The 24,917-nt window shown below is 51.2% G+C and overlaps 1 protein-coding gene across 2 annotated transcripts in view; it reads left to right on the top strand.

Moving 5' to 3' along the window:
• GALNT16 (polypeptide N-acetylgalactosaminyltransferase 16) overlaps positions 1 to 24,342 on the top strand; it is a 98,887-nt gene extending 74,545 nt beyond the window's left edge. For both annotated transcript variants that reach the window (XM_030855348.2, XM_060294943.1), the window contains 11 exons: positions 84 to 149; positions 2,785 to 2,906; positions 5,630 to 5,717; positions 7,272 to 7,356; positions 7,653 to 7,756; positions 11,424 to 11,550; positions 13,060 to 13,152; positions 14,535 to 14,618; positions 19,456 to 19,597; positions 20,278 to 20,400; positions 22,158 to 24,342. In XM_030855348.2, coding sequence (XP_030711208.1) covers positions 84 to 149; positions 2,785 to 2,906; positions 5,630 to 5,717; positions 7,272 to 7,356; positions 7,653 to 7,756; positions 11,424 to 11,550; positions 13,060 to 13,152; positions 14,535 to 14,618; positions 19,456 to 19,597; positions 20,278 to 20,400; positions 22,158 to 22,295 — 1,172 coding nt within the window. In that variant the 3' untranslated portion in view covers positions 22,296 to 24,342. The remainder of the gene's footprint in view (positions 1 to 83; positions 150 to 2,784; positions 2,907 to 5,629; positions 5,718 to 7,271; positions 7,357 to 7,652; positions 7,757 to 11,423; positions 11,551 to 13,059; positions 13,153 to 14,534; positions 14,619 to 19,455; positions 19,598 to 20,277; positions 20,401 to 22,157) is intronic.
• Positions 24,343 to 24,917: the final 575 nt, after the last annotated feature.

Raw genomic sequence — 24,917 nt, forward strand, 5'->3', positions numbered from 1 at the left:
CTGGGAGGTTCCAGTAGTGGTCGAACCACATGTGGTCTGACGTCAATATCTGAATGAGCTTGCTTCCTTCTCTCCACCCTCAGCTGAAGACTGTCTTCTCCTGACCAGGATCACCAAGGTCAAATGCCTGCGCAACGACCGGCGGGAAGGTAAGTTCTTGGACCCTAGGTGCCACCTCAGAGCTCTTTTGATCTAGACTTCTGCACCTCCCCGCTCCCTTTTGGGGCCATGTCATACCAAGCCAGCGTGGTCCTGCTGCCTTCCTGGTGGCCAGGACCAAGGTCTGGGGAAAGACCCTCTTGCTATCTTGGGTCAGCCCCTATCACAGTATGACTTCCGGCTGCCTTCGTTGTCTCTCGTGAGAAATGGGAATAATAATAGTACCCTTTCTGTCCTGCACAGTTGTTTTAAGGATTAAATGCTTTGAGAAAACCACAGGGCAGTATAAAGCAGATGTGACCTCACTTCCAATCAAGAGGTGTTTTGGAGCACCGACTACAGCATAGGATTGTACACGGCACTCTAGGGGACACAAAAGAAGTATAAATGTGGTCCCTGCCCTCGGAGAGCTTATTATGGAGCTGAGGCTGGTTATAATTATATGGGGTAGAAAGGAGATGGAGGAGAGGGGAATGATCGGAGAGGGTGCCTGGATTGGGTGAAGGGGTTGTGAGACAGATGAATAGGGCACAAGGGAGGGCGTTCCAGGCCCAGGGACTCTGCAAGCAAAGGCATCAGTCCGGCCTGGGTACAGGAAGTACTAACAGTCTCTCCCTACGTTTCCTGCATTCTCACCCTGTAGCATTCACTCTGCCCACATTCTCATGTTCAGTCCTCATAACAGCCCATCATTCTGTTTTGAAAGAAAGAAACTGGGGTTTAGGAAGGTTCAGTAATTTGCCTGGAGTGATGAATAAAGGAACCAGAATTCCACCCCGGGGCAGGGGGCCCACCCAGAGCCCAGCCTCTTAACCTCCCTCTACTTAGTCTCCCTTCCTGGGAGAATTGGGCCTGGTCAGCAAGAGGAATGAGTGGGGTGAGGATAGATGATGGGGGGGGCATTTAGACTTGATAAAGCAGAGAACAGGGAGCCACTGAAGGTGAGAGAGGGAGAGAGACAGAAAAAGAGAGAGAGAGAGGAAGGAAGAAAGGAAGGAAGGAAGGAAGGAGGGAGGGAGGAAGGAGGGAGGGAGGGAGGGAGGAAGGAGGGAGGAGGGAGGGAGGGAGGAGGGAGGAGGGAGGGAGGGAAGGAAGGAGGGAGGGAGGGAGGAAAGAAAGGAAGGAGGGAGGGAGGGAGGAAGGAGGGAGGGAGGGAGGAAGGAGGGAGGGAGGGAGGAAGGAGGGAGGGAGGGAGGGAGGAAGGAGGGAGGGAGGGAGGGAGGAAGGAGGGAGGGAGGGAGGAAAGAAAGAAAGGAAGGAAGGAAGGAGGGAGGGAGGAAGGAGGGAGGGAGGGAGGAAAGAAAGGAAGGAAGGAAGGAGGGAAGGAAGGAGGGAGGGAGGGAGGAAGGAGGGAGGGAGGGAGGGAGGGAGGGAGGAAGGAGGGAGGGAGGGAGGAAGGGAGGGAGGGAGGGAGGGAAGGAAGGAGGGAGGGAGGGAGGAAAGAAAGGAAGCAGGGAAGGAGGAAGGAAGGAGAGAGGGAGGAAGGAGGGAGGGAGGGAGGGAGGAAAGAAAGGAAGGAAGGAGGGAAGGAAGGAGGGAGGGAGGGAGGAAGGAGGGAGGGAGGGAGGGAGGGAGGAAGGAGGGAGGGAGGGAGGAAGGAGGGAGGGAGGGAGGAAGGAAGGAAGGAAGGAAGGAAGGAAGGAAGGAAGGAAAGAAAGAGATGTGATGGGTGTATTTAAGAAAGTCTAGTCAGGCCGAAGGGACCTTCAAACTGGAATGGAAGGGTCCAGAGAGAGCTCTCTCCCAAGCCCTGGGTTGCAGGTGCCTTTAGGCCTGGGAGTATGCTGTTCCCTGGGGTTTTACCCAACATAGATGTAAATTTATGATTAGGTGCTTTACAGCTCCCTATGGAGTAGAAGGACGGGGCAGTAGAGTGCCGGGCAGAGGTGTGGCCAGGGAAATCTCCCCGCACCAGTGGCTGTTCTGTCAGGGGCAGGACCATCTGGGTCTCCTCCCTCCTGATCAGGCAAGTCCCCAGCTCTGACCAGGGTGCTGCCAAAAGTGAGGCCATTTTTTGACAGTTGACGAGCCTTCGACGAGACTGGGGAATGAGGTGGAAGCAGAGTAGAATCTCTGCACATGTCGGTTTCCTGGGCACCACGCACTGTCCCCAAGAGGCAGGGATTATTCTCTCTGAATCTTCTGGATAAGAAAACTAAGGCTCAGAGAGGTTAAATAATATGCTACAGTTAGTGAAGGGGCTGGCATACTAACTCCAGCTTGTCTCAGTCTAGAAGACTCTCTGCATGTCGTAGAGGATAGTGCAGCTGGAGAGGACCACCCTGAGGTTCCTGAGTGGTGGTTTCTGGCTCTCCTTTGGTACCAAACCACACTTTATGGCAACTTCTGTTCACTAAACTCTGACTGTTCATCATTGTATCCCCAGAGTCCAGTGTCTGGCATGCAGAGGGCACTCAGAGAATAACCTTGGAGTAATGATGGTTGATGGATGGGTGAGAGAAAGAAAAAGAGGGAGGGAAGAAATCAAGAAATACAAAGTAAAGTTAAATCACAATAACTCAGGGAAACCTCAGCCTTAAGGGGCGGAGAGCCCTAAGACTTTGGGGGGACGGATGAGCAAATTGGCTCAGTCCCAGCACCATCCTTTGTCCCTTCCCATTGCAGGGCTGATCCGGTCCCGAGTTCGCGGGGCAGATGTGGCCGCAGCTGCTGTCCTCACCTTTCTGGACAGCCACTGCGAAGTGAACACCGAGTGGCTGCAGCCCATGCTGCAGCGGGTGAAGGAGGTAAGTCTGTCTGTCCCTGGGGGAGCTCTGGACGTGCCCACATGTTCTTGGCATGAGGGGGGATGATGAACGGTCTCTGGAGTTGGGCAGGCAGAGTAGGAAGCCTAAATGGTCTGCTCCCTCCTGAGTAACTTCACCTCATTGAGCTTTCTCATCTGAAAACAGGGATAATTGTAATATTTGTCTGACTGGGTTGTGGTGAGAATTAAATTGGCTGAAAGCCTGGGTGAGCCACAAAGCTCCTACTACGAATGGGTGTTGTTGTTTTCCTCCTGAGGGAGTGATGAGTGAGGGTGAGTCAGGCTGGGAAGCCTGAGAAGGAGGGAGGAGAGGATGGTGTTCTCAAGCGGGGGGGGGGGCCCTCCCATGTGCCTGCTGTTCTCTAGAATGGGGAGGATTTGGACATATGGAACATAGGATGAGGTGATTTCAACTCAACCATAAAAGGCAAATAACCCAATTTAAAAATGAGAAAAGGGCTTCCCTGGTGGCACAGTGGTTAAGAATCCACCTGCCAATGCAGAGGACACGGGTCCAAGCCCTTGTCCGGGAAGATCCCACAGGCCACGGAACAACTAAGCCCGTGTGCCACAACTTCTGAGCCTGCGCTTTAGAGCTCGCGAGCCACAACCTATGAGCCCGAGTGCCACAACTACTGAAGCCCGGGCGCCTAGAGCCCGTGCTCCGCAACAAGAGAAGCCACCGCATTGAGAAGCCCGCGCACCGCAATGGAAAATAGACAAATGGTCAACCAGCGCATGAAAAGATGCTCAATGTTAAGTCATTAGGGAAATGCAAGTCAAAACCACAATGAGGTACCACTTGATACCTACAGGATGGTTATAATCAAAAGGATGGACAGTACAAGTGCTGGTGAGGATGCAGATAAATAGGAGTCTTTATACATTGCTGGGGAGCGTGTCAAATGGTGCTGTTCTCCACTTTGGAAAACAGTCTGGCACTCCCTCAAAAGTTTAAACATAGAGTTACCATATGACCCAGCAATTCCACTGCTAGGTATATACTCAAGAGAAATGAAAACATATCCCACACAAAAACTTGTGCCTGAGTGTTCAGAGCAGTGTTATTCAGAATAGCTGAAACATGGAAACAGCAGAATGTCTATCAACCGCGAATGGATAAACAGAATGTGATGTATCCATACAGTGGAATACTGTTCAGCCATAAAAAGAATGAAGTAATGATACATGTTACAATATGGATGGACTTTGAAAACCTTATGCTAAGTGAAAGAAGCCAGTAACAAAAGCTGCATATTATATGATTCCATTTATATGAAATGTCCAGAATAAATAAATCCATAGAAATACAAAGGGGATTAGTGGTTGTCAGGGGCTGGAGGGAGCGGGGTATGGGGAGTGACTGCTGATGGTACAGGGTTTCTTATTGGGGTGCTGAAAATGTTTTGGAATTAGAGAGTGGTGACGGTGCCACAACCTTGTGAATATACTGCAAACCACTGAATTGTACACTTTAAAATGGCAAATTTTATGGTATATCAATTATATCTAATAAAATTGTTATAAAAATGTGAATTAGGGCTTCCCTGGTGGCGCAGTGGTTGAGAGTCTGCCTTTCGATGCAGGGGACACGGGTTCGTGCCCCGGTCCGGGAAGATCCCACATGCCGCGGAGCGGCTGGGCCCGTGAGCCATGGCCACTGAGCCTGCATGTCCAGAGCCTGTGCTCTGCAACGGAAGAGGCCACAACAGTGAGAGGCCCGCGTACTGCAAAAAAAAAAAAAAAATGTGAATTAAATCTCAATACAAAAAGTCTATAAAAAGATAAGGTGAGGCCCCCATAGAACACTGTGGGAGACCGTGGATTTTTCTCCCTGATCCGCCATGTCCCACATTTTTGTCGTCCTGAGACGGAGTGTGAACTGAGGGGCAGAGCTGGATTCCAAGCTGCAGACAAGAGGATTTTGAGGGTCAGCACAGAATGCAGAGAGAGGAGGGAGAAGCAGCTCTGTTCCATGTCCCTCCATGGAGGGAGAAAAGAAGAGAACAGACATCCTGCTGATGGAGGGCAATTAAGTTTTGCACGTGGTATATGACAGAATCCACCACCACCACTATCCCCCCACCCCTCACCCCCAGAAAAAAACCTTTCCACCAATGTTTTGGAGGTGGATTTGTGTCTGGGAGATGATGAAGGGAGCGTGAGTCTGACTTTGAAGTGGATGTGGCATGAGAGGAGTGCCACCCAGGTTACACAGAGACTGCAGGGTCCCTGCCCTTAAGCTGCCGGTTGTCCAGGTGGAAAGACTCAACCTCAACATGTACAAAGACGGACAACAATTAGTAAAACAACAGCTCACACCAGCAACAGAAGATCCACATCAGGCAGCATCTGATTCACTGTCCCAGGAATTGTCTGGTCTATAACTGAGAGCAGTTTAAAAGAGGAAGAAGTCCTCAGCCTGCAGCAATCAGGGAGGGCTTTACTGAGGAGGTGAGATCCTGGCAGGGCTCAGCATGATGTGAGAGGAAGAGGCTGGGAGAGCATCGTGCCCATGAGACCCAAGAGGGACCTTCTGGGAGCCTAGATGTGGTGATGCAGGACAGCTCCTGGGAGCCTAACGTGTCCTGCAGAAGGTGCTGAGTGCCCAATGCCTCGAAGAGAACTTCTTCCCAGAGCAGGCAGTTGGGCCTTTATTCACAGAGTCCCTGGCCTCACGCCATCTCATGTGTCCTCTCCTAGGATCACACCCGCGTGGTGAGCCCCATCATTGATGTCATCAGTCTGGATAATTTTGCCTACCTTGCTGCATCTGCTGACCTTCGGGGAGGTGGGTCCGGCTCCCAGGGGAGGGGCTCTAGACCTGAAAGGAGGCAGGTGAGGGCAGGCAAAAGCCCTGGCTTGGTGCTCTTCTTCCCAACTGTGCCAGAGCGTCTCACACCCCCACCCCCTTTACCTCTAGAAAATGAAAGGGGATTGTGTAGAGCCATGGGGTTGGGGACGAAGGGCCAGGGCTGGCAGTTGCAGGCTCCTGGCACAATCAGGGACAGGGCCAAGCTAGTCTCTGATCTTTCCCTCCCCCCAAACTTTGACACATCCTTCTCAAATACTGCCAGCCCCGGGGACCATTGCCACAAGCCCTGGCAGAATAACATGATATGACTGCTGTCGTCTTGGGGGTGAGGAAGGGGGAGCCCTCAACTTTGCACGGCTTCCTAACCTGTACGCCTGGAAATGGTCTAGAGCTGGCCGAATATGGTAGTTATTAGCCACATTTGGCTATTGAGCTCTTGAAATGTGACCAGTCTGAACTGAGATATGCTGTAAGAAAAAATACACACCAGGTTTTGAAGACTTAGTATGAAAGAATATAAAATATCTCATTAATAATTTTTTGTATTGATTATGAATATGATCATCAATGATAATGATTGAAATGATGGTATTTTGGATATATTGCATTAACAATACATTATTCAAATTAATCTCATATGTTCTTCTTACTTTTTGACATGGCTACTGGGAAAACTTAAATTGCATGTGTGGCTTGCGTCTCCGGCTTGCATTGTATTTCTTTTGGGCAGCTCTGGTCTAGACTTTAGAACTGTGCTGTCCAATACAGTAGATAATAGCCACTTCTGGCTATGTAAATATAAATTAATTAAAATTAAGTAAAATTCAAAACTCAGTTCCTAAGCTGCCCTAGCAGCATTTCAGGTGCTCAATAACCACATGTGACTAGTGTCTACCCTGTTGGACAGTGCAGATGTAGGACGTTTCCGTCATTGCAGCAAGTTCTATTGGGCAGGCTGCTCCAGAGAACCTGTTGCCAGGAGCTAATGCGCAGAGTGGATTTCCTATTTGGGGCTCGGATTTCCGATAAATGGACACAGTTGTTAGTTAGATGTTGAGGCTGAGTGGGATTCTGAAGGCAGCCAGACATTTCTCCTTAGGGAAATCACCTCAGGGCCTTTGCACTTGCTGTTCCCCCCACCTGGAATTCCCTTTCCCTACATGTCTGCATGGATCAGTTCTTCATTCAGGTCTCTACTCAAACGTTACCTCCTCAGAGAGCCTTTCCTGGCTACCCTTACCAGAATAGCATGGGTACCCCTCCTTTCTTTTTTTTTGTTTTTTAGCACTTTACAACCCCAACTGACATATTATCCATTTACTGATTTATCTTTGTAAGTCTTTGTCTTACCCAGTAGATTGAAACTCCATGAGGACAGGGACCTGTCTCGTTCTGAATGAAGGAATGACTACGTGAATTGCCCAGGGCCCTCTACAAGCTGGCTTCTGATCAAGGGAGACTCTCGGGGGGGGGGTGGAGTGAGGGGACAAGAGCCCCCGAGCCGCATCCTCACCCTAGTCTGGCCCTTAGGATTTGACTGGAGCCTGCATTTCAAGTGGGAGCAGATCCCTCTGGAGCAGAAGATTGCCCGGACAGACCCCACCAAGCCCATAAGGTCAGGACTGCTGTGGGCTCTGGAGAGACCCCTTCCTTGCCTGAGTCAGGGGCTTTGGAGGCTCCTGGGAGGGCCATTGCAGTTGCCAGGGCTCCTAGGGGTGCACGATCCCAGGGCTAACTCTGTTCTGGGCCCGGGGGAGAGAGAGGCCAGAGGCCAGCAAGCGGGCCAGATATCCGACCCCAGTGACTCTGCAAGTGGGGGATGCTAGGGCAAATGGCCTGGGCCCTGGGGCCGTCTAGAGGGGTTCAGATCTTCCAGCTCATGTGTTGCTTCTTTCCTCTCCTTGTTCCCAGGACGCCTGTCATAGCTGGAGGAATCTTCGTGATTGACAAGTCTTGGTTTAACCACTTGGGAAAGTATGATGCCCAGATGGACATCTGGGGGGGAGAGAATTTTGGTAAGTTGGGAAATAACCACAGTAATAATAATGGGTAACCTGGGTTGCGTGTTTTCTATATGTAAGGCCCTAAGGATGTTACACATATTGACTCCTTAAATCCTCACAATGGATCTCTGAAGTAAGTACTATTATATCTCCATTCTACTGGTAAAGAGACCGAGGCACAGAGAGGTTAAGTAATTTGTCCAGAGCCACACAGCTAGTCAACAAAGAGATTAGGTGGTCAGGGAGAACCTGTGGCCACATGGCTAGACACGTGTATGGAGGAAGCACATGGCTGCTTCCCTACAAGAAAGGCTGGGGGTGGTGTGTACAGTAGGGGGTGGCAGTAGGGGGTGGCGGTTAAACGTAAGCAATGGAGTCAGATGGCCTGGGTGCAAATCCTGGCCCTACCACCTATAAATTGTTTGGCCCTGGGCAAGTGAAAGCCTCCCTGAGCCTCAGTTTCCCCAAGAGGCTGTTATAAGTACTAAGTGAGATGAGGGGGGTGAAGATACTGGCAGCCATTATTATTATTATGAGGCCATAGGAACCCTTTAGCCCCACAAGGAAAGGGAAGAGCCAGTGAACCCCCAGGGTCGCTGGTGAGGTTCAGGTGAGATAAAGGCTGGGTACAGATGGAACATCTGATGTGGGTGATTTAAGGGGGGTTTATAAAAGGGCCTATTTACACGGCGTGGGCAAGTTACAGGGAACCACAAGGGCCAGGGTAGGGCTGGGCTGGTGACTGCTGGGAAGTGTAGCCACCCTCAGGTCTGAAACACAGGGAGGGAGTGCTCCCCGACAGTAGCTGTGGTCTTGGGGCGCCTGCAGCCAGTCCACTGTGCCAGGTGGAAGGTGTCAGGGGATAAACACCCACCCTCACTCTCCCCCGACCTGCTGGCTGAACTTCCTCACATAGGAAGGAAGCCCAGGGGTGCAGCCCACACAGGCAGCCTCCCAGATGAGGAGCGTGGTGGAGGAGGGTGGCGATCGATCCCAGGGATCCAGGAGTGGGCCAGGGTTTGTGGGGGCAGGTACCTTGAGGCTTGTGAAACACAAAGGCCTGTCCTTGCTCTGGCAGTGGACCCAGTCAGTCCTTTGCAGAGCCCTTTCCCACTGCTTCCTTTTTCATCCTGACCAGGTTTTTTGCAAAGTAAATAGGGCTCGTGGTATCTCACCCATCTGACAGATGGGCAAACTGAGGTAGACGCCGTCTTCCAGATCTCAGCTGGGAAACTCCACGTCTGACAGGTGTAGGTAGTGCCTTTACAGGAGCCACTTAAGTGTTGTGAGGTGTGATCCAAGTCAGAGTCTGTGTTTCTGGGAGGCAAGGACCAGGTCTTTCTTCCCTCTCTGACTAGGGCAGTGGGACAGATGGGCAGTGGGGCTCCAACTCAGGACCAGCCGGAGTGGAAACAGGCGTGGGATTTTCTCCCCTTTGTAACTTAATGCTTGGAAACCGTTTCTAGGCAGGCATTCAGAGGAGTAAATTCTGGGAACTGGGGTGCAGTGACCCTTCTATTGTGACCTCCTTTTATGTATTTTGGGCCTAAGTGACCTCTTTTGTGTTCTCCATCTCAGCCTGAAGGGAGCTTTGGCAAATCCAGTTTCCTGTAAAGATTCAGAGGGCTGGGAAACTAATGGTCTCTGCTGCATCCAGAAGCCTTTTTCTTTTCTCCTTCCTTGCTTTTTTTTTTTTTTTTTTTAAGGCCGGGGCCCGATGGAGAAACAAGTGAGTGATCAAATAGCTAACTTCAAACTCTGCCTGAGGCCAGGGCTCAGTGATTGGGGAATTGAAAGGTGAACCACACAGTGGTTCTAGGGAGGGTTTTGTTTCTTCGAAAAAATTCAAAGAAATTCCTAGGCTAGCCGTGGTGCTCAGACGTTCAGCTGCTGGGACTAGTTTTGAGCCAGGAGACTCTCGTCACTGATGGGTTTGGGCCTTTCAGAACTGTTCATTTGGGGCTTCCCTGGTGGCGCAGTGGTTGAGAGTCCGCCTGCCGATGCAGGGGACACGGGTTCGTGCCCCCGTCCGGGAAGATCCCGAAGCGGCTGGGCCCGTGAGCCATGGCCGCTGAGCCTGCGCGTCCGGAGCCTGTGCTCTGCAACGGGAGAGGCCACAACAGTGAGAGGCCCGCGTACTGCAAAAAAAAAAAAGAACTGTTCATTTGTGGAAGGAAGGGAGATGCCCAAACCCAGACTCGTTCCTGTTTCCCCTGAGAGAGCCAAACGCCAGAACCCAGAGGCCACCTTGAGTGAGGGTGGCAAACGTGAAAACCTTGGGATTCTCATTAGGGATCCTTTTAAAAGGTAGTCAGATCATGTTACTCAGCTGCTCAAGACCCTGCAAGGGCTCCCGCATCACTCAGAGCAAAACCCGGAAGTCCTTACACCATCTGCCCTTCCCCCACAAACACACACCGCCAGCTCCGCCCTCAGCTCCTCCTGCCCTCCCCGCACCTCGCTCCGCTCCTGCCTACTGTGCTCTTACCTCTAGCTCTGTGCCCTTGCTTGTCCCTCTGCCCGGAACGCTCATCCCTAAGAGTCACGTGCCTCTTCCTCACCTCCTTCAGGCCTCGGCTCAAATGCACCCCCCCCCCTTCATCGAGAACATCCCTCATCAGCCATTAAAACTGCAGCCTCACCCCCAACTCCACTCACCTGCTTCAGTCTCCTACCTGCTTCGCAGATGAAGTATTCTACTCATTTTCTTGTCTACTTGTATTTTGGTTTCTTCTTTTACTGAGTTCCTGCCTCCCCCCACTAGAGCGTAAGGGATTCTACAACGGCGTCTGACAGATCATGATCTGGTTCAAACAGTGGGACTTGCTGGACAAAGTGTGAACTTTACACTGCAGTTCTGCAACAGAGCGTGGAGGTGACCTTGGAGAGGTCATTTAACATCTTTGAGCTTCATAGTCCTTATCGAAAACATGGGGAGGGCTTCCCTGGTGGCGCAGTTGTTGAGAGTCCGCCTGCCGATGCAAGGGACACAGGTTTGTGCCCTGGTCCGGGAAGATCCCACATGCCGCGGAGCGGCTGGGCCCGTGAGCCATGGCCGCTGAGCCTGCGCGTCCGGAGCCTGTGCTCCGCAACGGGAGAGGCCACAACAGTGAGAGGCCCTCGTACCGCAAAAATAAAATAAAATAAATAAAAAAATAAAACATGGGGATCATAACACCTAATGCCACATGGTAGCTGTGAGAATTAGACATCAGCCATAGAGAGCACAGAGTGAGTACTCAGTAAATGGACGATGGTTACCGCTTTTGTAACCCCCGGGTCTGACAGGTGTAGGTAGTGCCTTTACAGGAGCCACTTAAGTGTTGTGAGGTGTGATCCAATGGAGACCCCCGGGGCCATGAGGGAGGTCTGGGCCAGCCAGAAAGATGCCAGCGGGTATGTGTGTGTGGGATGGGTGTGAGGAGGGTGTGTGTGTGTGGGATGGGTGTGAGGAGGGTGTGTGTGTGGGGGGATGTGTGTGTGCACAAGCATGGAGGAAGCAGTCAGGAACACGTGCAAGGAGTGGGTGCACCCCGTGTAAACAGGCCCAGGAGCTCTGACACCAGCATATGCCTCCAAGGAGACACCAAAGGCAAGGGAAGCCAGCTCCTTCCCACCTTCACTCCGTGGGGACTTGCCGAGTGGCTCCTTCCCATCCTGATGGCTGCCGTCTCTGCAGAGCTCTCCTTCCGGGTGTGGATGTGCGGTGGGAGCTTGGAGATCGTGCCCTGCAGCCGGGTGGGCCACGTCTTCAGGAAACGGCACCCCTACAACTTTCCTGAGGGCAACGCCCTCACCTACATCAGGTGGGTCTCAGTGCAAACAGCACCGCGCTAAGAGCTAGGACACCTAGACCCCAGCCCTGTCAGTTACCCAAGGGACTGTGGGTAGCTACCCCACCTTTCTGGGCCTCGGTTTCCCCATTTGCCCCCCATTCTGGGATCCCAGTACTTTCAGGCTGGAAGGATGAAGCTGGGAGTGTCTCCACCAGGCCTCGCTTGTTTTGACTGTCCTTGTCCATGAGGGTCTTGGAAAACCAGCCAAATGACCAACTGGAAGCTGCCCTCCCCTCACTGGGTCCCAAGTACTGGTCACAGACGCCATGTCCTGACCCTGACTTGGTCAGCGTCTGCCCATCCGTGTCCCCAGCCACAGCGTGCACTTCATCTTGAGGGGCAGTGGGCAGGGTCCTAGAAGGGTCCACCCCTTCTAGGGGCGGGTCCTAGAAGGGTCCACCCCCATCACCCGCCCCCCTGATGCTGGTGGCAGGGGAGAGTGGGAGGAGCGTCATGGACACTCCTTCCCGAGGATGAGTCTTCATCTTCTAAGGCTCCCTTGTTGCCAGCGGTGGCTCCCCAGGTCTAGCTCATCAAATGGCCTGTCTTTTTGTTTTGCTTCCCCTTATCCCATTTTAGTTGTTTTTATACTTGTAAAAGTGATACATGTTTATTGTAAAAATTCAAACGATATCATATATATTATATATATCTGTACATATAGTATATTATACATTATAATTTTTACTCTTCATATCACATAGAGAGAAAAAAGTGAAAGTCCCTTTCACCCAGTCTTACTCCTATCCACTTGTCTCTCCAAAAGTAACTACTGCTAATAGATTTCTAGCCTATCATTTCAGGTCTTTTCATTTATTTTCATATATATATATATAGTTTCTGTATAGAGATGCATGTGTTTGTGGGGTGTTTTTTTTTACAGTTTTTTAACTTTTTATTTTATATTGGAGTATAGTTGATTAACAATGTTGTGTTAGTTTCAGGTGTACAGCAAAGTGATTCAGTTATACATGTACATGTGTCTCTTCTTTTTGTGTTTTTTATATAAATGGGGTCGCACTGCATGATTTTTCTGCAGCATGCTTTTCTGCCGCTCCACACTAAATTGTAGACGTCCTTCAGCGTCAGTATGTACTAACCTTGGTGTTCTTTTTAGAGGCTGCCTAGTATTCCATCATGTGGACGTAGTTCATTATTCTCCTATTGATGGGCATTTAGGTTGTCACGAATGTTTTATGACACAAGTATTCTTGAACGTGTCCCTTTGCCCACATGCTGGTATTTTGGTAGAATAGGTTCCTCAAAGTGGAGTGTCAAAGAGTATCCGTACCCACAGAGCTGATGGATGCTGACAGATTGTCCTCCAAAAAGACTGTTCTCATTGATACCACCCCAATCAGAATTCTTTTGCGTGCACTCCTGTCTCCGCACCCTGAACTTCACAGAGCTGATCTTGAGCCCAACCCTAACTCTGTCACTGCCCTGGTGACCTTATTTTGCTCCTTCCTACCCTTTTAGGAATACCAAGCGCACTGCAGAGGTGTGGATGGATGAATACAAGCAGTATTACTACGAGGCCCGGCCCTCGGCCATAGGGAAGGCCTTCGGCAGGTGGGCCCCTCTCCCAGCCCCCCTTGGCCTTCCTCCACAACCTTAGCAAAATACAAAATTGTGTGTACACCAGGGAAGCGCTCAGGGTCTCCTTAGCACCTGAGCTGCCCCAGGCCGCTGGGCTCTTCCGGGCCTGTAGGGTATACGACGCAGAGACAAGGTTCTGGTCCTTGAGGAGGATGCAGCCTCATAGGGAGAAATAACCAGGGAGGGCTCGCTTATGAGAGCACTGCCGGCCCACAAGCTGCCTGCAGGACAGACATCTGTGGACGTGCTTAAGGACGGCTCTCTGTAGAAAATACTCGGGGGTTTGACTCCACCCCTTGCTGTTCAAAATCTGACAGTGATCTGTTAGCTTATTTTTCTGCCCTGGACTGTTATGACTACAGTCTAGTTAAGCATTTTCAAAATGTGGATTAATTGTGAAATCAATTTAGAGAGTCGTGACCAGTTTTTTTTTTTTAAACGATAGAGAACTAGAATATTACAGATTAGTACGGAACAGAACAGAACATAACAGCTGATTGCAGTTACGGATAGATATTGTTTTGTGAAAATTCTTATTTTGGTTGTATGTTTGTAGCCATATATGCCCATGGGTATACTTGGTCACAATGTATTTATTTCTTACTTAATGCTGTGGTCAGATAGGTTTGAAAACATTATTAGCGATCATCAATGAATCTCCATCTATTTGTTTGTATCTATCCCTTGTTAAAAAAAAAAGTTATGTCACTATTTCTTTTAGTGGGGAAGTAACATCTGCTGAGGACCTACCCTGTGCTAGGCACTTATGTCCCCTTTATTCATTTGATTCTCACAAAAACCTTTGGAGGTAGATGGTTGTGTCCCCACTTTACTGAGAACAAACAGGCTCAGAGAGGCGGTGAGGTTATCTGTCAGTGGCCGTTATGGTCAGTGGAGCTGAGGAAGGTGTCCATGGACACATCAGATGGTTTTTATCTGCCAACTTTATGGAAAGATGTTTAAAGCGTGGTTTTCTTGTTGGTAGACACTTTCTGCTCAGCTGGAATGCAGGAAAGGAAAACTTCTAGTTCATTAAGGCTCTGCTCTCTCTGTGAAAATAAGGACCAGATAGTGGTATCCTCACCTGAGGTCTCAAGGAGTAAGAAGCCGAGATTAAAGCCTGGCCCCCGTGGGCTGGGCAGATCCTGAAAGGTGAGCAGGAATTTGAGGAGAGAAATAAGGCATGGCCAGGAACCCTGGGAGGAGCTTGCAGGTCAGAGAATGACTTAAGGCAGGGACCAAGGCTGGAAGGCAGCCTTGGACAGCTCCTGGCCCTAGCTCCCTGGGGTAGGTGGAAAGAGGGGGCCAGCCTCCCGGGCCTTCTCATGCCTGCTGAGCATTGCCTTCTCCTCCAGCGTGGCCACGCGGATCGAGCAGAGGAAGAAGATGAACTGCAAGTCCTTCCGCTGGTACCTGGATAACGTCTACCCAGAGCTCACGTGAGTGCAGCCCTCAGCTCGTGCATCTGGCCTGGGTAGGGGCCGGCAGCTTGGGGACCCTTCACCCTGATCTCTCCCCAGCCCAGGCAATCTGGCTCTTTCTAGCTGTCAGTGTTTGTTGTCATGTGAAGGGTCTGGAGGAACCGGGAGGAGGTTACCAGGAGTTAAGAGTGAGGTGTGGTAGGAACCAAAGTTTAACAGACCGGGCCTTAGAGCTAGAAATGGGCATTGTCCCCTTAGGACAACAACAGTGCATTATGTAGCAAAGGCTGCAGAAACACTCATTTCCTTTGACTCTCCTCTCTTCCTTCTGGGAGTTTATCCTAAGGAAATAAAGCAACCAAAGCAAAAAAAACCTGTTGACAAATAAATGTCCACTGTAGGCTTCTCTGCTGTGAAAAAATTGAGAAAAAACTAACGATAGGGGCTGGGTTTAGTGAATCATGATGCGTCGATCTAAACAAATATGTGTCAATTAATGTTATAATCATAAACCGTGAAAAAACATGGGGAAATGTTTGCTCCAGCAAATGAGGAAGCAGCATGCAAATGGTGTATGTGCGTGGGTGACAGGACGGCGGGCAGTAGCTGTAATGACAGGGGTAGGGAGGGCAGAGCTGTTTCTTTTTTTCCTCATTTCAAAATCTTTCTCAGCATCCTGGCTACATCATTCCTCACCTCCTCCAGGTCTTGACTCAGCTGTCCCCGCTGCGTGAGGCTCCCCCAAACTCTGCATTGGCCGACTGCACCTTCCCCAGCATTCCCTGCTTATTTTCCTCTGTCACCCTTATTGTCATTCAGCATATATGTGGCCAATTAATTTTACTGTCATCTCCCAACACTTGACAGGAAGCTTCGTGAGGGTAGAGGTGTTTATCTGTTTTGTTCACTGCCTTATCTCCAGCCCCTAGAACAGTGCCTGTCACAAAATGGGCACTTGATAAATATTTTTAACTGAATAAATTGCATAGTCAATAAGCATCAGTAATAACTTTGAAATTAGCATTCTCTCTTCTGGAAATGTCACCTCGGGGAATGGGTTATTCCACTGCTGTCTCCCAAGGATGCTATCATGGCTTTCCAGAACACTCCACCTCTCAGAGCCTGCAGATCCTCCAAGGAGGCAAATCTTTGTCCTTCAAGGGCAGATTTGATTTTTGGAAAACAGCCGTAGTTAAGTTGTAGCCAAGTCCAGTGAGTAAGCTGGTTGATTAACCCAGATAATACAATCCTGGGTCCCAAATACAGGGTGACAAGACTGAAACAAGTAACAAGGATAAACTGACTCTGCAAGCAATGTTCAAGGAATTCCAGAAGGGTCTGAGCAGCGGCTGCATCCTTGGAAAAAGTTGGCAGCCGGATAACCCCAGCTCCCCAGATGATGGCTGTGCATGGAAGAACATTACTTTACAAACTTGTAATAAATGAACCGCTTCCTCAAGTGGCCACTTTTAAGGGGACAGTTTCATTCAGACATGTCATTTCTGAGGGAAAAAAGCATAGTCTTTCTTTATGTTCTGTCAGAGTTCATGCTATCTGGTTGGAGTCATGGACTCCAGGCCTCAGACAGGAGCTGGGGAGCTGGGGGAAGAGTTGGGAGGATCGGGGATGTGCCTCTCCCCACACCCCAGTCCCCATGCAATCCCTTGAGGACCAAGAGGAAGAAGTAGTTTATAACTACCATAAGTCTGGATCTATCACAAAGACAGGAGAGTGGATGAAACCAGCCGTGTGATATGAGGAGCGTAAGTCATCTTCCGTTTGTTTTGTCACTGTGTGGACGTTTAAAAATGACTTTTTGTTGTTAAGGTAGAAATTGCAGTTCATTCCTATCCAGTTTACTCATCCTCGGTCTGTTCCTTCATGTTCTGCCTCAGTTCTCAGGGCGAGGGGCCCGGAGTGGATCAGGTTGTTAATTAGAAAGGAGATCTATAGGCCCAAATGATACCATGTTCCTCCAAACAGGATCCTAATAGTGGGCCACACTTGCAGATGGTCAGTGGAGAAACTTAGGAGGCTGAACAGAGAGGTCTTTTCTTTCCTAGGCCTGCCTGCAGTACTGCTTTTCCAGATCAGAGTTCTGTGGCTAGCCTCAGCAATTGCTAATGTATTACTTTTATTAGGATGTTCAGGAACAGTTGTGCAGGCTGTGCACTGCACAAGCACACCATATGTGAAGGGTGCTGGTCACACAGTATTGTACATTTATTACTACAATTCCTGGCAAATGACAGTAAAAGTCTTCTAACAAAAGACTTTTTTGTCTTTTTTTTCATAATGGAGGAAAATCATCTATATTATGATGATTTTCTAACAGATGGAAGTAAAGTGTCTCAAGAAAGGGATGCCTATTGCTGTTTCTACAAAGGCATCATAAGGGCTAATGGCAGCCCAGCTTCAAGGTGGTCCACAGAGAGGAAAGCAGATGCAGACTTAAGAGGGCTACCAACAAATAGGACAGCTTAGCCTGGCTCTGCCAGAAAGCAGAGGAAGGGTGGTGATGGCCATCCCAGCTGCTGCAGGGCTGCTGCTACCACTCAGACACCTCAGGAGCTGCGTCTGGTCTCGAGATTTCTGCCCAAGCCCCGGGTTTCCTGCATAAGCATCAGTGGGCAGGCCTTTGTTGTCAGTGACATTGCCACACTTGTACAGTACACATCTCACCTCTGAAAACTGATCAGCTTGCACATCTTCCTAAGCAACAGCGGGTAGGGAGGGGAAGAGAAGAGAAGGGTCTGAAACAACCTTGGCTTCTCAAAGAGGCTCCCGCAGGCCCTTGTCTCTGTATAGAGGGGAAGTATAACACGTTGCCCCTGGATGAAGCAGAGGGGGTGGAGCTTTTGCCTCCCGACAGCCTTGCACCTAGCAGGTTGCAAACTTACATCCTACAGTGATCAGACAGACAATGTCAATAAGTCAAGTGGGTGGGGATGACCGTAGGGAGTGGAGGGGACTGTGGCAAACAGAAATGCACAAGCTCCACCCATAAGGGGGCAGCTGCTGCTCATCACAGTGTGTTAGTGCCGTGCTGGAATGCAAGTTCGGTGTGGCAGCCTGACCTTGCTATGTTTTCCAAAGAAGCTGGATTTTTGGTGGGATGAATTAGGAGATTGGGATTGACATATATACACTAATATGTATAAAATGGGTAACTAACTAATAAGAACCTGCTGTATAAAAAAATTTTAAAAATTCAAAAAAAATTCTAAAGTTCAAAAAGAAAAAGAAGCTGGATTTTTCTGTGTAAACTTGAAATCTTAAAATACGGCCAACTAATTAAAAGCACCAATAATCACACTGTGCAGGTCAGAAAAAACCTGTCCAGGGCCAGATTCAGCTTAGGGGCCAACAGTTTGCAGCCTCTGTTCTAGAACTGCACGACCTCTTACAAGGGGGTGTGGGGTTCTGAAGGGGCACTGCTACCAGTAGTGTGGAGGGAAAGTGAAGGGCTCTCCTTGAGGCTCTGTGAGAGCGGGTAGGTTCTGGGAATCCGGGGGCTTCCAACCAGCCCTGAGGAAGGAAGACCTGGTTTGGTCAAGGTCCTGCAGGATGTCCACATGAGACAAGAGAGTGCCGGAAATGTTCTGATCCATGCCCCCCGCCCAGGTTCTCTTCCTGACAGAGGTAACAGAGGCAGATAGGATTAGCATGTGGTCAGACTCCAAGCCCTCCTGGTTCCCCATCATGCCCTGTGGGTCCGTAAGCCAAGTGCGTGTGTAACCTTCTAAACCCAGGAATACCAGCCCACATCAGCTGAGGCCAGCATCCCCCTTAGGTTTATTACCCACAGGGTAAGACAGTGTGTTTTATATCTGTGTGTGTGTGTGTTTAAGCATGTTTTTCCTGTGCATACAAAATGTTTTAATAATACACTATTTTGAAACATGCCTCTTTTACTTAACTGTATGTTTTGAACACTTTCCCACATTACCAGAGTCATTTTTAATGGCTAAAGGTTTTTTCCATCCTACAGATGAATCAGAATTTACTTAGCCCATCCCCTATTGTTGGATATCTAGGAATTTCCAATGTTTTCAGTATAAGCAGTCACTCTGAATGAATATCTTTTAAACTAAATCTCTGCACATGTATTTAATTATTGCCCTAGGATACTAAGTTACTGGAAGTGGGACAAAGGTGTGCACCTTTTTAAGGCTTTTGATACGTAATACCACACTGCCCTCCAGAAAAGGTGGTCAGTTTATGTTCTCACCCAATCCCACAGCTATTGCCAATACTAGGTAGTGATATTTAAAAATATATATATGTATATCTATATATATGTATATATGCATAGATATACACACATACACTTAAATATATAAATGTTTTATATATGTAAATAAATCATACACACACACACACACACACACACATATGGTAAACAAACAGTGGTACCTCTCTGATATGTATTTCTTTAATCGTTGGTGAGATTGAACACATTTTCATATTTGTGTATTTTACATTTGCCTCTTCAAAGTGACCCCTTCCCTGTCATTTCGAGATTGTTTATTGAGCCCACATTTGGGCCTCAGCCTCTCCCCAGCCTGTCCTCTTTCTGGGCTGGGGAGCCCTGGTTTCTGGTTTGAACCCTCTCAGGCCTGGCCTCCAGGGCAGGCCCTGGGGCTCCCGGAGCTGCCCAGAACCCAGTAGGGCGAGGCCCAGTCTTCCCAGAGGCACCCCTGCTCACCTCCCCCTGCTGCCAGGCCTGCTCCCCGGCTCCCCTCCCCACAGACACCTGGGTGCCCCGAGAGCTGGCAGGGTGCTACCCTCTGGGTAAGTGTGGGTAAGCCCGGGGAGGGCAGAGGACAAGCCTGACCGCTGCCTTTTCTCTCAGCGTCCCCGTGAAGGAAGTGCTCCCCGGCATCATTAAGCAGGGGGCTAATTGCTTAGAATCCCAGGGCCAGGACACGGCTGGTAACTTCCTGCTCAGCATGGGGACCTGCAGAGGGTCTGCCAAGAGCCCGCCGGCGGCTCAGGTAGGTGGCTTAGGGCCCCCAGGTCAGGACCGGGCACGGGTGGGGGCCTCCCTCTGCCCGTTCTCATCTTCCCTCTGCCTACACCTTCCACAAACCCACTTTCCCAAGGACCCTGCAAGCTGTCCCCTCCCACTCTGCTCCTTGGGTCTGCTCCCACCATACTCGGTCGCCTTTGTCGCTTGTCACACAGTCGCCCTATGGGCACCACCTGCTTTCTCCTTGCAGAGGTAGAAATGCTGCCCAAACAGAGTCCAGTTCTCTCCTGGGATGCAGCTGTGGTCCGCCTGTATATACAGGGCCTCCAGGACGCCTGTGTACACACGTGCGCAACATGAGTGCTGATGCACCATGGTGAACTAGAGCAGGTCATGGAGACCCCGGCGTGGACTGGCTCCCTGGCTGCCCTGCTCCCATGTCCTATCTTTCTCCCCATCCCCTGAGCATCCCTTCATACGTCCTCTGGCCAGTTCCAGCTAAGCTCCCCCACCCCAATATTTTATTATGAAAAATTTCAAACAGAGAAAAGTTGAAAGAACTGTACAGTGATTACCCATACACCCATCCCTAGTATTTGTAGAAAATTTTACCAAAATACACAGTGTATTTGCTCTATCTACCCATCTATCCATCCATCCATTGCTGTACTTGTGGACTTGGCCTTTCTGCTCCCTGTCTTGCAGGCGTGGCTGTTCAGTGACCATCTCATCCAGCAGCAGGGGAAGTGCCTGGCTGCCACTTCCACCTCCATCTCCCCCGGGTCCCTTGTCGTACTGCAGGCGTGCAACCCAAGAGAAGGCAGGCAGGTAAGCCTTCTAGCCCATGGGCACGGGATGGCGGCAGCCCCGGGGAACACAGTGCGGGTTTGACATACAGACTCAAATAAGCCCTCCAGAGTGAGGATTTGGGGGACCTAAGCCAGTATCCAGGTCAAGTCTACTGTTTTCCTCATGAGGAAGTACGGTAAATAGTTGTTAAATGTCCATCCTGCATCCTGTGGCTCCTTGCGGACAGGGACTATTTATCTTGTCAACACTGTATCCCTAACCCCTGACAACCAGCACAGCCAAAATAAATGTGAGCTTTTACTGGGAAGCTGTGCTAGGAGTGTTACATAGGTCGTCTCATCTAATTCTCCCAGCAACCCAGCAACGTGCGCCCTAGTACTAACCCCATTTTAGAGGTGAGAAAACTGAGGCTCACTGAATTTAAGAAACATATCAGATCACGTAGTGGGGAAGGGGTGGAACTGAGGTTCAAACCCAGGTCAGCATGACTCCTAAGCCCACAGTCTTGCCCCAGCATATAGTAGGTGCTCAGTAAGTATTTCTTGACTGCTGGCTGATTGGGGAAACAGATCCAGCCACAGTGTTTTCCAAGCTGGCATGCTGGCCTCACGTGAGCACTGCCTTTTCCATTTGCCAAACACTCTCACGTGCCCTATTTTCATGAATCCTGGGAGACACAGGTCAGACCTGCCTGTTGAGGAAGAATCGGATGCTCAGGGCACACAGCAGCCAGTGACAGTCAGCCCCACTCCATTCCTGGCTGGGAGGGCTGCCCCTCTGCCCGGGAATGGACACAAAGGCCAGAGCTCTGGTCCAGTCCTTCCTCTGCCCACACCTTCTTGTAGCTCCCCCTGTGCCTGACCCTGGCCAGCTGCGGGCAGTGCAAGGGGCAGAAGAGTGCCTGGCGTTTTGATTCAGCCACAGGCTTTCCTCCCACCCCTGTGCTGTTGCCTGGGTCGGCTCTTTCTTTAGGGATGACCGGCAGTTTGCTATTTTATTCTGGAAAAGCAGCCGGATCCTTCCTCTCCCTTCAGCCTCCGTGTGTGTGTGTGTGTGTGTGTGTGTGTGTGTGTGTGTGTGTGTGTGTGTGTGTGAGTGAGATAGGGGAACTCAAGTGCCCTCACCCTCCCATCACTCTTAATCTCTGCAGGGACGGCGACCAGTTCCCATTAAAGTGTGTGTAAGTAACCGGCTGCACAGCTGCAGGCAGAAGCTTAGAGCTCAGGAAGAAGAAATCTTGTTTGAAGGAGTAAAGGATTCACCTAGTCCAGGACTCACACTCAAGGGCCTACAGAGTGCAAGTGGGGAAGCCCTAGAGGAGAAGAGTTGGGCCCAGGTGGGACTATGGCGAACAGGAACTAGGCTGACTAGCAGAGAGCAGGTCTTCGGCCACAACCGACTGATGCCACCAAAGAAACCAGGCCCATGTCTAAAGGGAAGTTGGAAATGCAGGTTTTTATGCGACGACTAAGCCACATTTTAAATAAGCACGTGCAGGCCAGACAACATGCATCTCTGGGCTAGACTCAGCCCGTGGGCCTCTGACCTAGACAGTGAGTTCTTCGTGCCAGCCTACGGAAGCCAGAGCGTTCAGGAGGAACGGGCTTCAGGCTTGCACGTGGGGTGTGGCCACCTCTTCTGTAGGGACACACAGACCATTTAGATGGGGGTGTGTCCTAGGGCCACTTGCATCCACGTGTAATGAAGGGATGAACGCTATGATTATTATTAATCATTGTTTTCTCTTTCCCCTCCTTTCCTGCCTCTCCCCACAGAGATGGAGGAGAAAAGCCTCTTTCATCCAGCATTCAGTCAGCGGCCTCTGCCTGGAGGCCAAGACCACCCAGCTGGTGGCCAGCAAGTGCCAGGCCGACGTCCCAGCCCAGCAGTGGCAGCTGCTGCCTCACACATGACCATAGCCTGGGGCCTCCTGTACCTTTTGCATGAGACTTTGGGACCGGAAGGGGGTTAGGGTGGGGGAGTGTAAAGCGGGCCGTTTCCATCTCCTCACATTTCTGCCGGAATCATCAGCAAACACCACTGCCACGACACACGAGTCTCCAAAGCTTGTACGGGGAGGACGCAGGGGTGATGCCCTGCTGCCCTGGCCGCCACCCCAGCCTTGCCTGGGGAGAGGAGCAGGTCAGGATGCTGGACTGCTACTGCGCAGAGACTGGGCAGGAGCCCTGGCCCTTTGTTACCTCCCTTCACCCTTCCGAGGTCTGGACAGTGGTTGGGGGCCTCCCCTTGTTGGCTGGGGAGAACAAGGGCAGCAGCCCACACGGGTCCCGCTGGGCCAGGGGTCTGCCTGTGGGATCGGGCACGAGAGGAGAATGTGGGCAGTGTGGACGGGGGGGCAGGCTGAAGGCGGAGGAAGGGGCAGCCTGCCGGGCAGGTGGAGAACAGCAAGAGGTAAGCAGCTCAGTGGCCTGTCCCAGGCAGCTGCTGGGTTGGGGGCGGGAGGGATAGGATCCAGGGCAAAGGATGGGTGATCTGCAGAAAGACGAGGACGGAAGAGCAGCATAGCACTGAAAAGGCTGGGTCTCTCCCCGGGGACCTAATTCCTCCCACACGTACCGGCCCCAGGGACAGTGCCTCCGGTCCTGCGCTCTGGTTTCCACGCCTCAGCAAGGGGCTGAAGGGGGATCTCCAGGGGCAGCCTCAGGACACAGTTTATTAAACAGATCCCACTTCTATGTGGATACGCTTCAGGACAAGACCTCTCCCTTGGGCCTTAAAGACCAGCGGGTGCCCTGGCTCCCTGCCCGGTCGTAGCGTGTGGACCCCATAAGGACAGACACCACTGAACAGGCCCATCCCTCTTAGTTTTTGACTCCTGCCTTCTCAAAAGCCCTTGCCTCTGTAGATACAGCGTTACAGGGTCGGGGGCAGGGTGGTAAGCATGGGACCTCCATTCTGGAGCATCCCTAGGTCATGGCTAAGCCAGCCAGGCTGGAACTTGTCCTCACCCCGCCCCACTGCAGGAAGGAGGCCCTTGGGGCTCGGCTGCTGCAGTGGCCTGGAGGCTGGCTGGAGGCCCCAGTCTGTGCAGAGCTCCCAGTTCCTTCTCACAACCACTGGGAGTCTCTCCCCTCCCCCAGGGCCTGGTCTTGGAACCGCTTCTGCTGTTTCCCACGTTCCTCTTCCCCCCGCCCCGCTGGCTCAGGCAGTGTGATCTTAGGGAAAAGACTGGTGGTACCAGGAACCCTGGTGGGTCTCCCACCCAAAGCAAATCAGCCTGGAACCCCTAGGGAGTTCATGGATTCCAGAAGACCTAGGAATGTCCTGAAATGGTCCCCCAAATATTGCATTGTGTGCATATATGCATTTTCCTGAGGAGAGGGTCCATGGATTTCCCCAGCTTCTTACAGAGGTCCCTGATCGCCAAACGGTCTGGATTGGAGCTACCAGTCACTGGAGCTGCCATGCCCCTCCCCCTCCCTGCTGTGCCTCAACTGCTGTGGTCCTGCTCCCTCCATGCAGCCCTTGGGGCCGTGGTGCCCACACCCACCCTGGAGGGCTCTCGGTGGTTTCCTCTCACCTCCTGGCTCTGGCTGGCGTGCTCTCAGCAGTGCTCCTGTGCCCTAGCCTGAACCCCTGCGCTCCCCAGCACGGAGCCCTTGGCCCCCAGGGCAACACTTCTCCCATCCTCTGTGTGATGTTTCATCCACCGCCATCTCCCTTGTGAGTTTCCACCCCAGTGGGTAGTGTGGACCTTTGGGGACAGGGAACGTGGGCATCTCTCAATGAATGTAAGAGGACTGCTGCTCAGAGAGCCTTTGAGAGGGCCCCCTCCTTTCCTGTGATCAAACCAGGCTCAGCACTTGTCAGCTGTCCTTTGGGACGCAGCCCTATTCTGTTTTGCTTTTCCTCTTCCTGACCAAAGCATGTGCCACTCGCTGCCCCTGAGGACCTCATCTTTATGAAGAACTCCTGGAATAAAGCCACTTCTCACATGCACACGTGCACCAGCGCCTTCCTTTCTGACTCCAGAGCCAAGGCCTTCAGTGCCACCCTCCCTCTATTCTGGAAAATTGAAACTGAGCACGCTCAGCTCTCACCCCTCCTGCACCTGGTAGCTTGCTCCTCGGCCCACATGCCCCCCCATAGACCCCAGGCGCTCCTGGAAGACAGGCTGGCTGCTCTGGGGGGGAGCCATCAGGTGGGGCAGGCTGGGACCAGAGCCCAGGCTCCCAGGCACCAGCCTGGTCCCTCTGAACTGCCCTTCCTTTCCTCTGCCACGCAAGACGGAAGTGGTAAAAACGCAGGTGGGACGATTTTCCTAGGTCGAAATAGCAAAGTAATTCCAGAAAGAGTCCTACCAGCCTAGCCTTGTTTGATGGGGTAGCAGATGCTCTGTCTAATGTTTCCATGGAAACCAATGGAAAGCCCCCACCATTTCTGTGATCAGAAGCTGAACCTACCCAGGTAAAAATAAGCACTGCCTCGGTGCGCACATGAACAGTAGTGGGCAGGCCAGCGCGCCACTAAGTCTCCCCGAACACAGCCGTTCCCACCCCCGCACCCACCTGGTC

Source organism: Globicephala melas, chromosome 2 (assembly GCF_963455315.2).
Source record: "Globicephala melas chromosome 2, mGloMel1.2, whole genome shotgun sequence".
NCBI lineage: Eukaryota > Metazoa > Chordata > Mammalia > Artiodactyla > Delphinidae > Globicephala > Globicephala melas.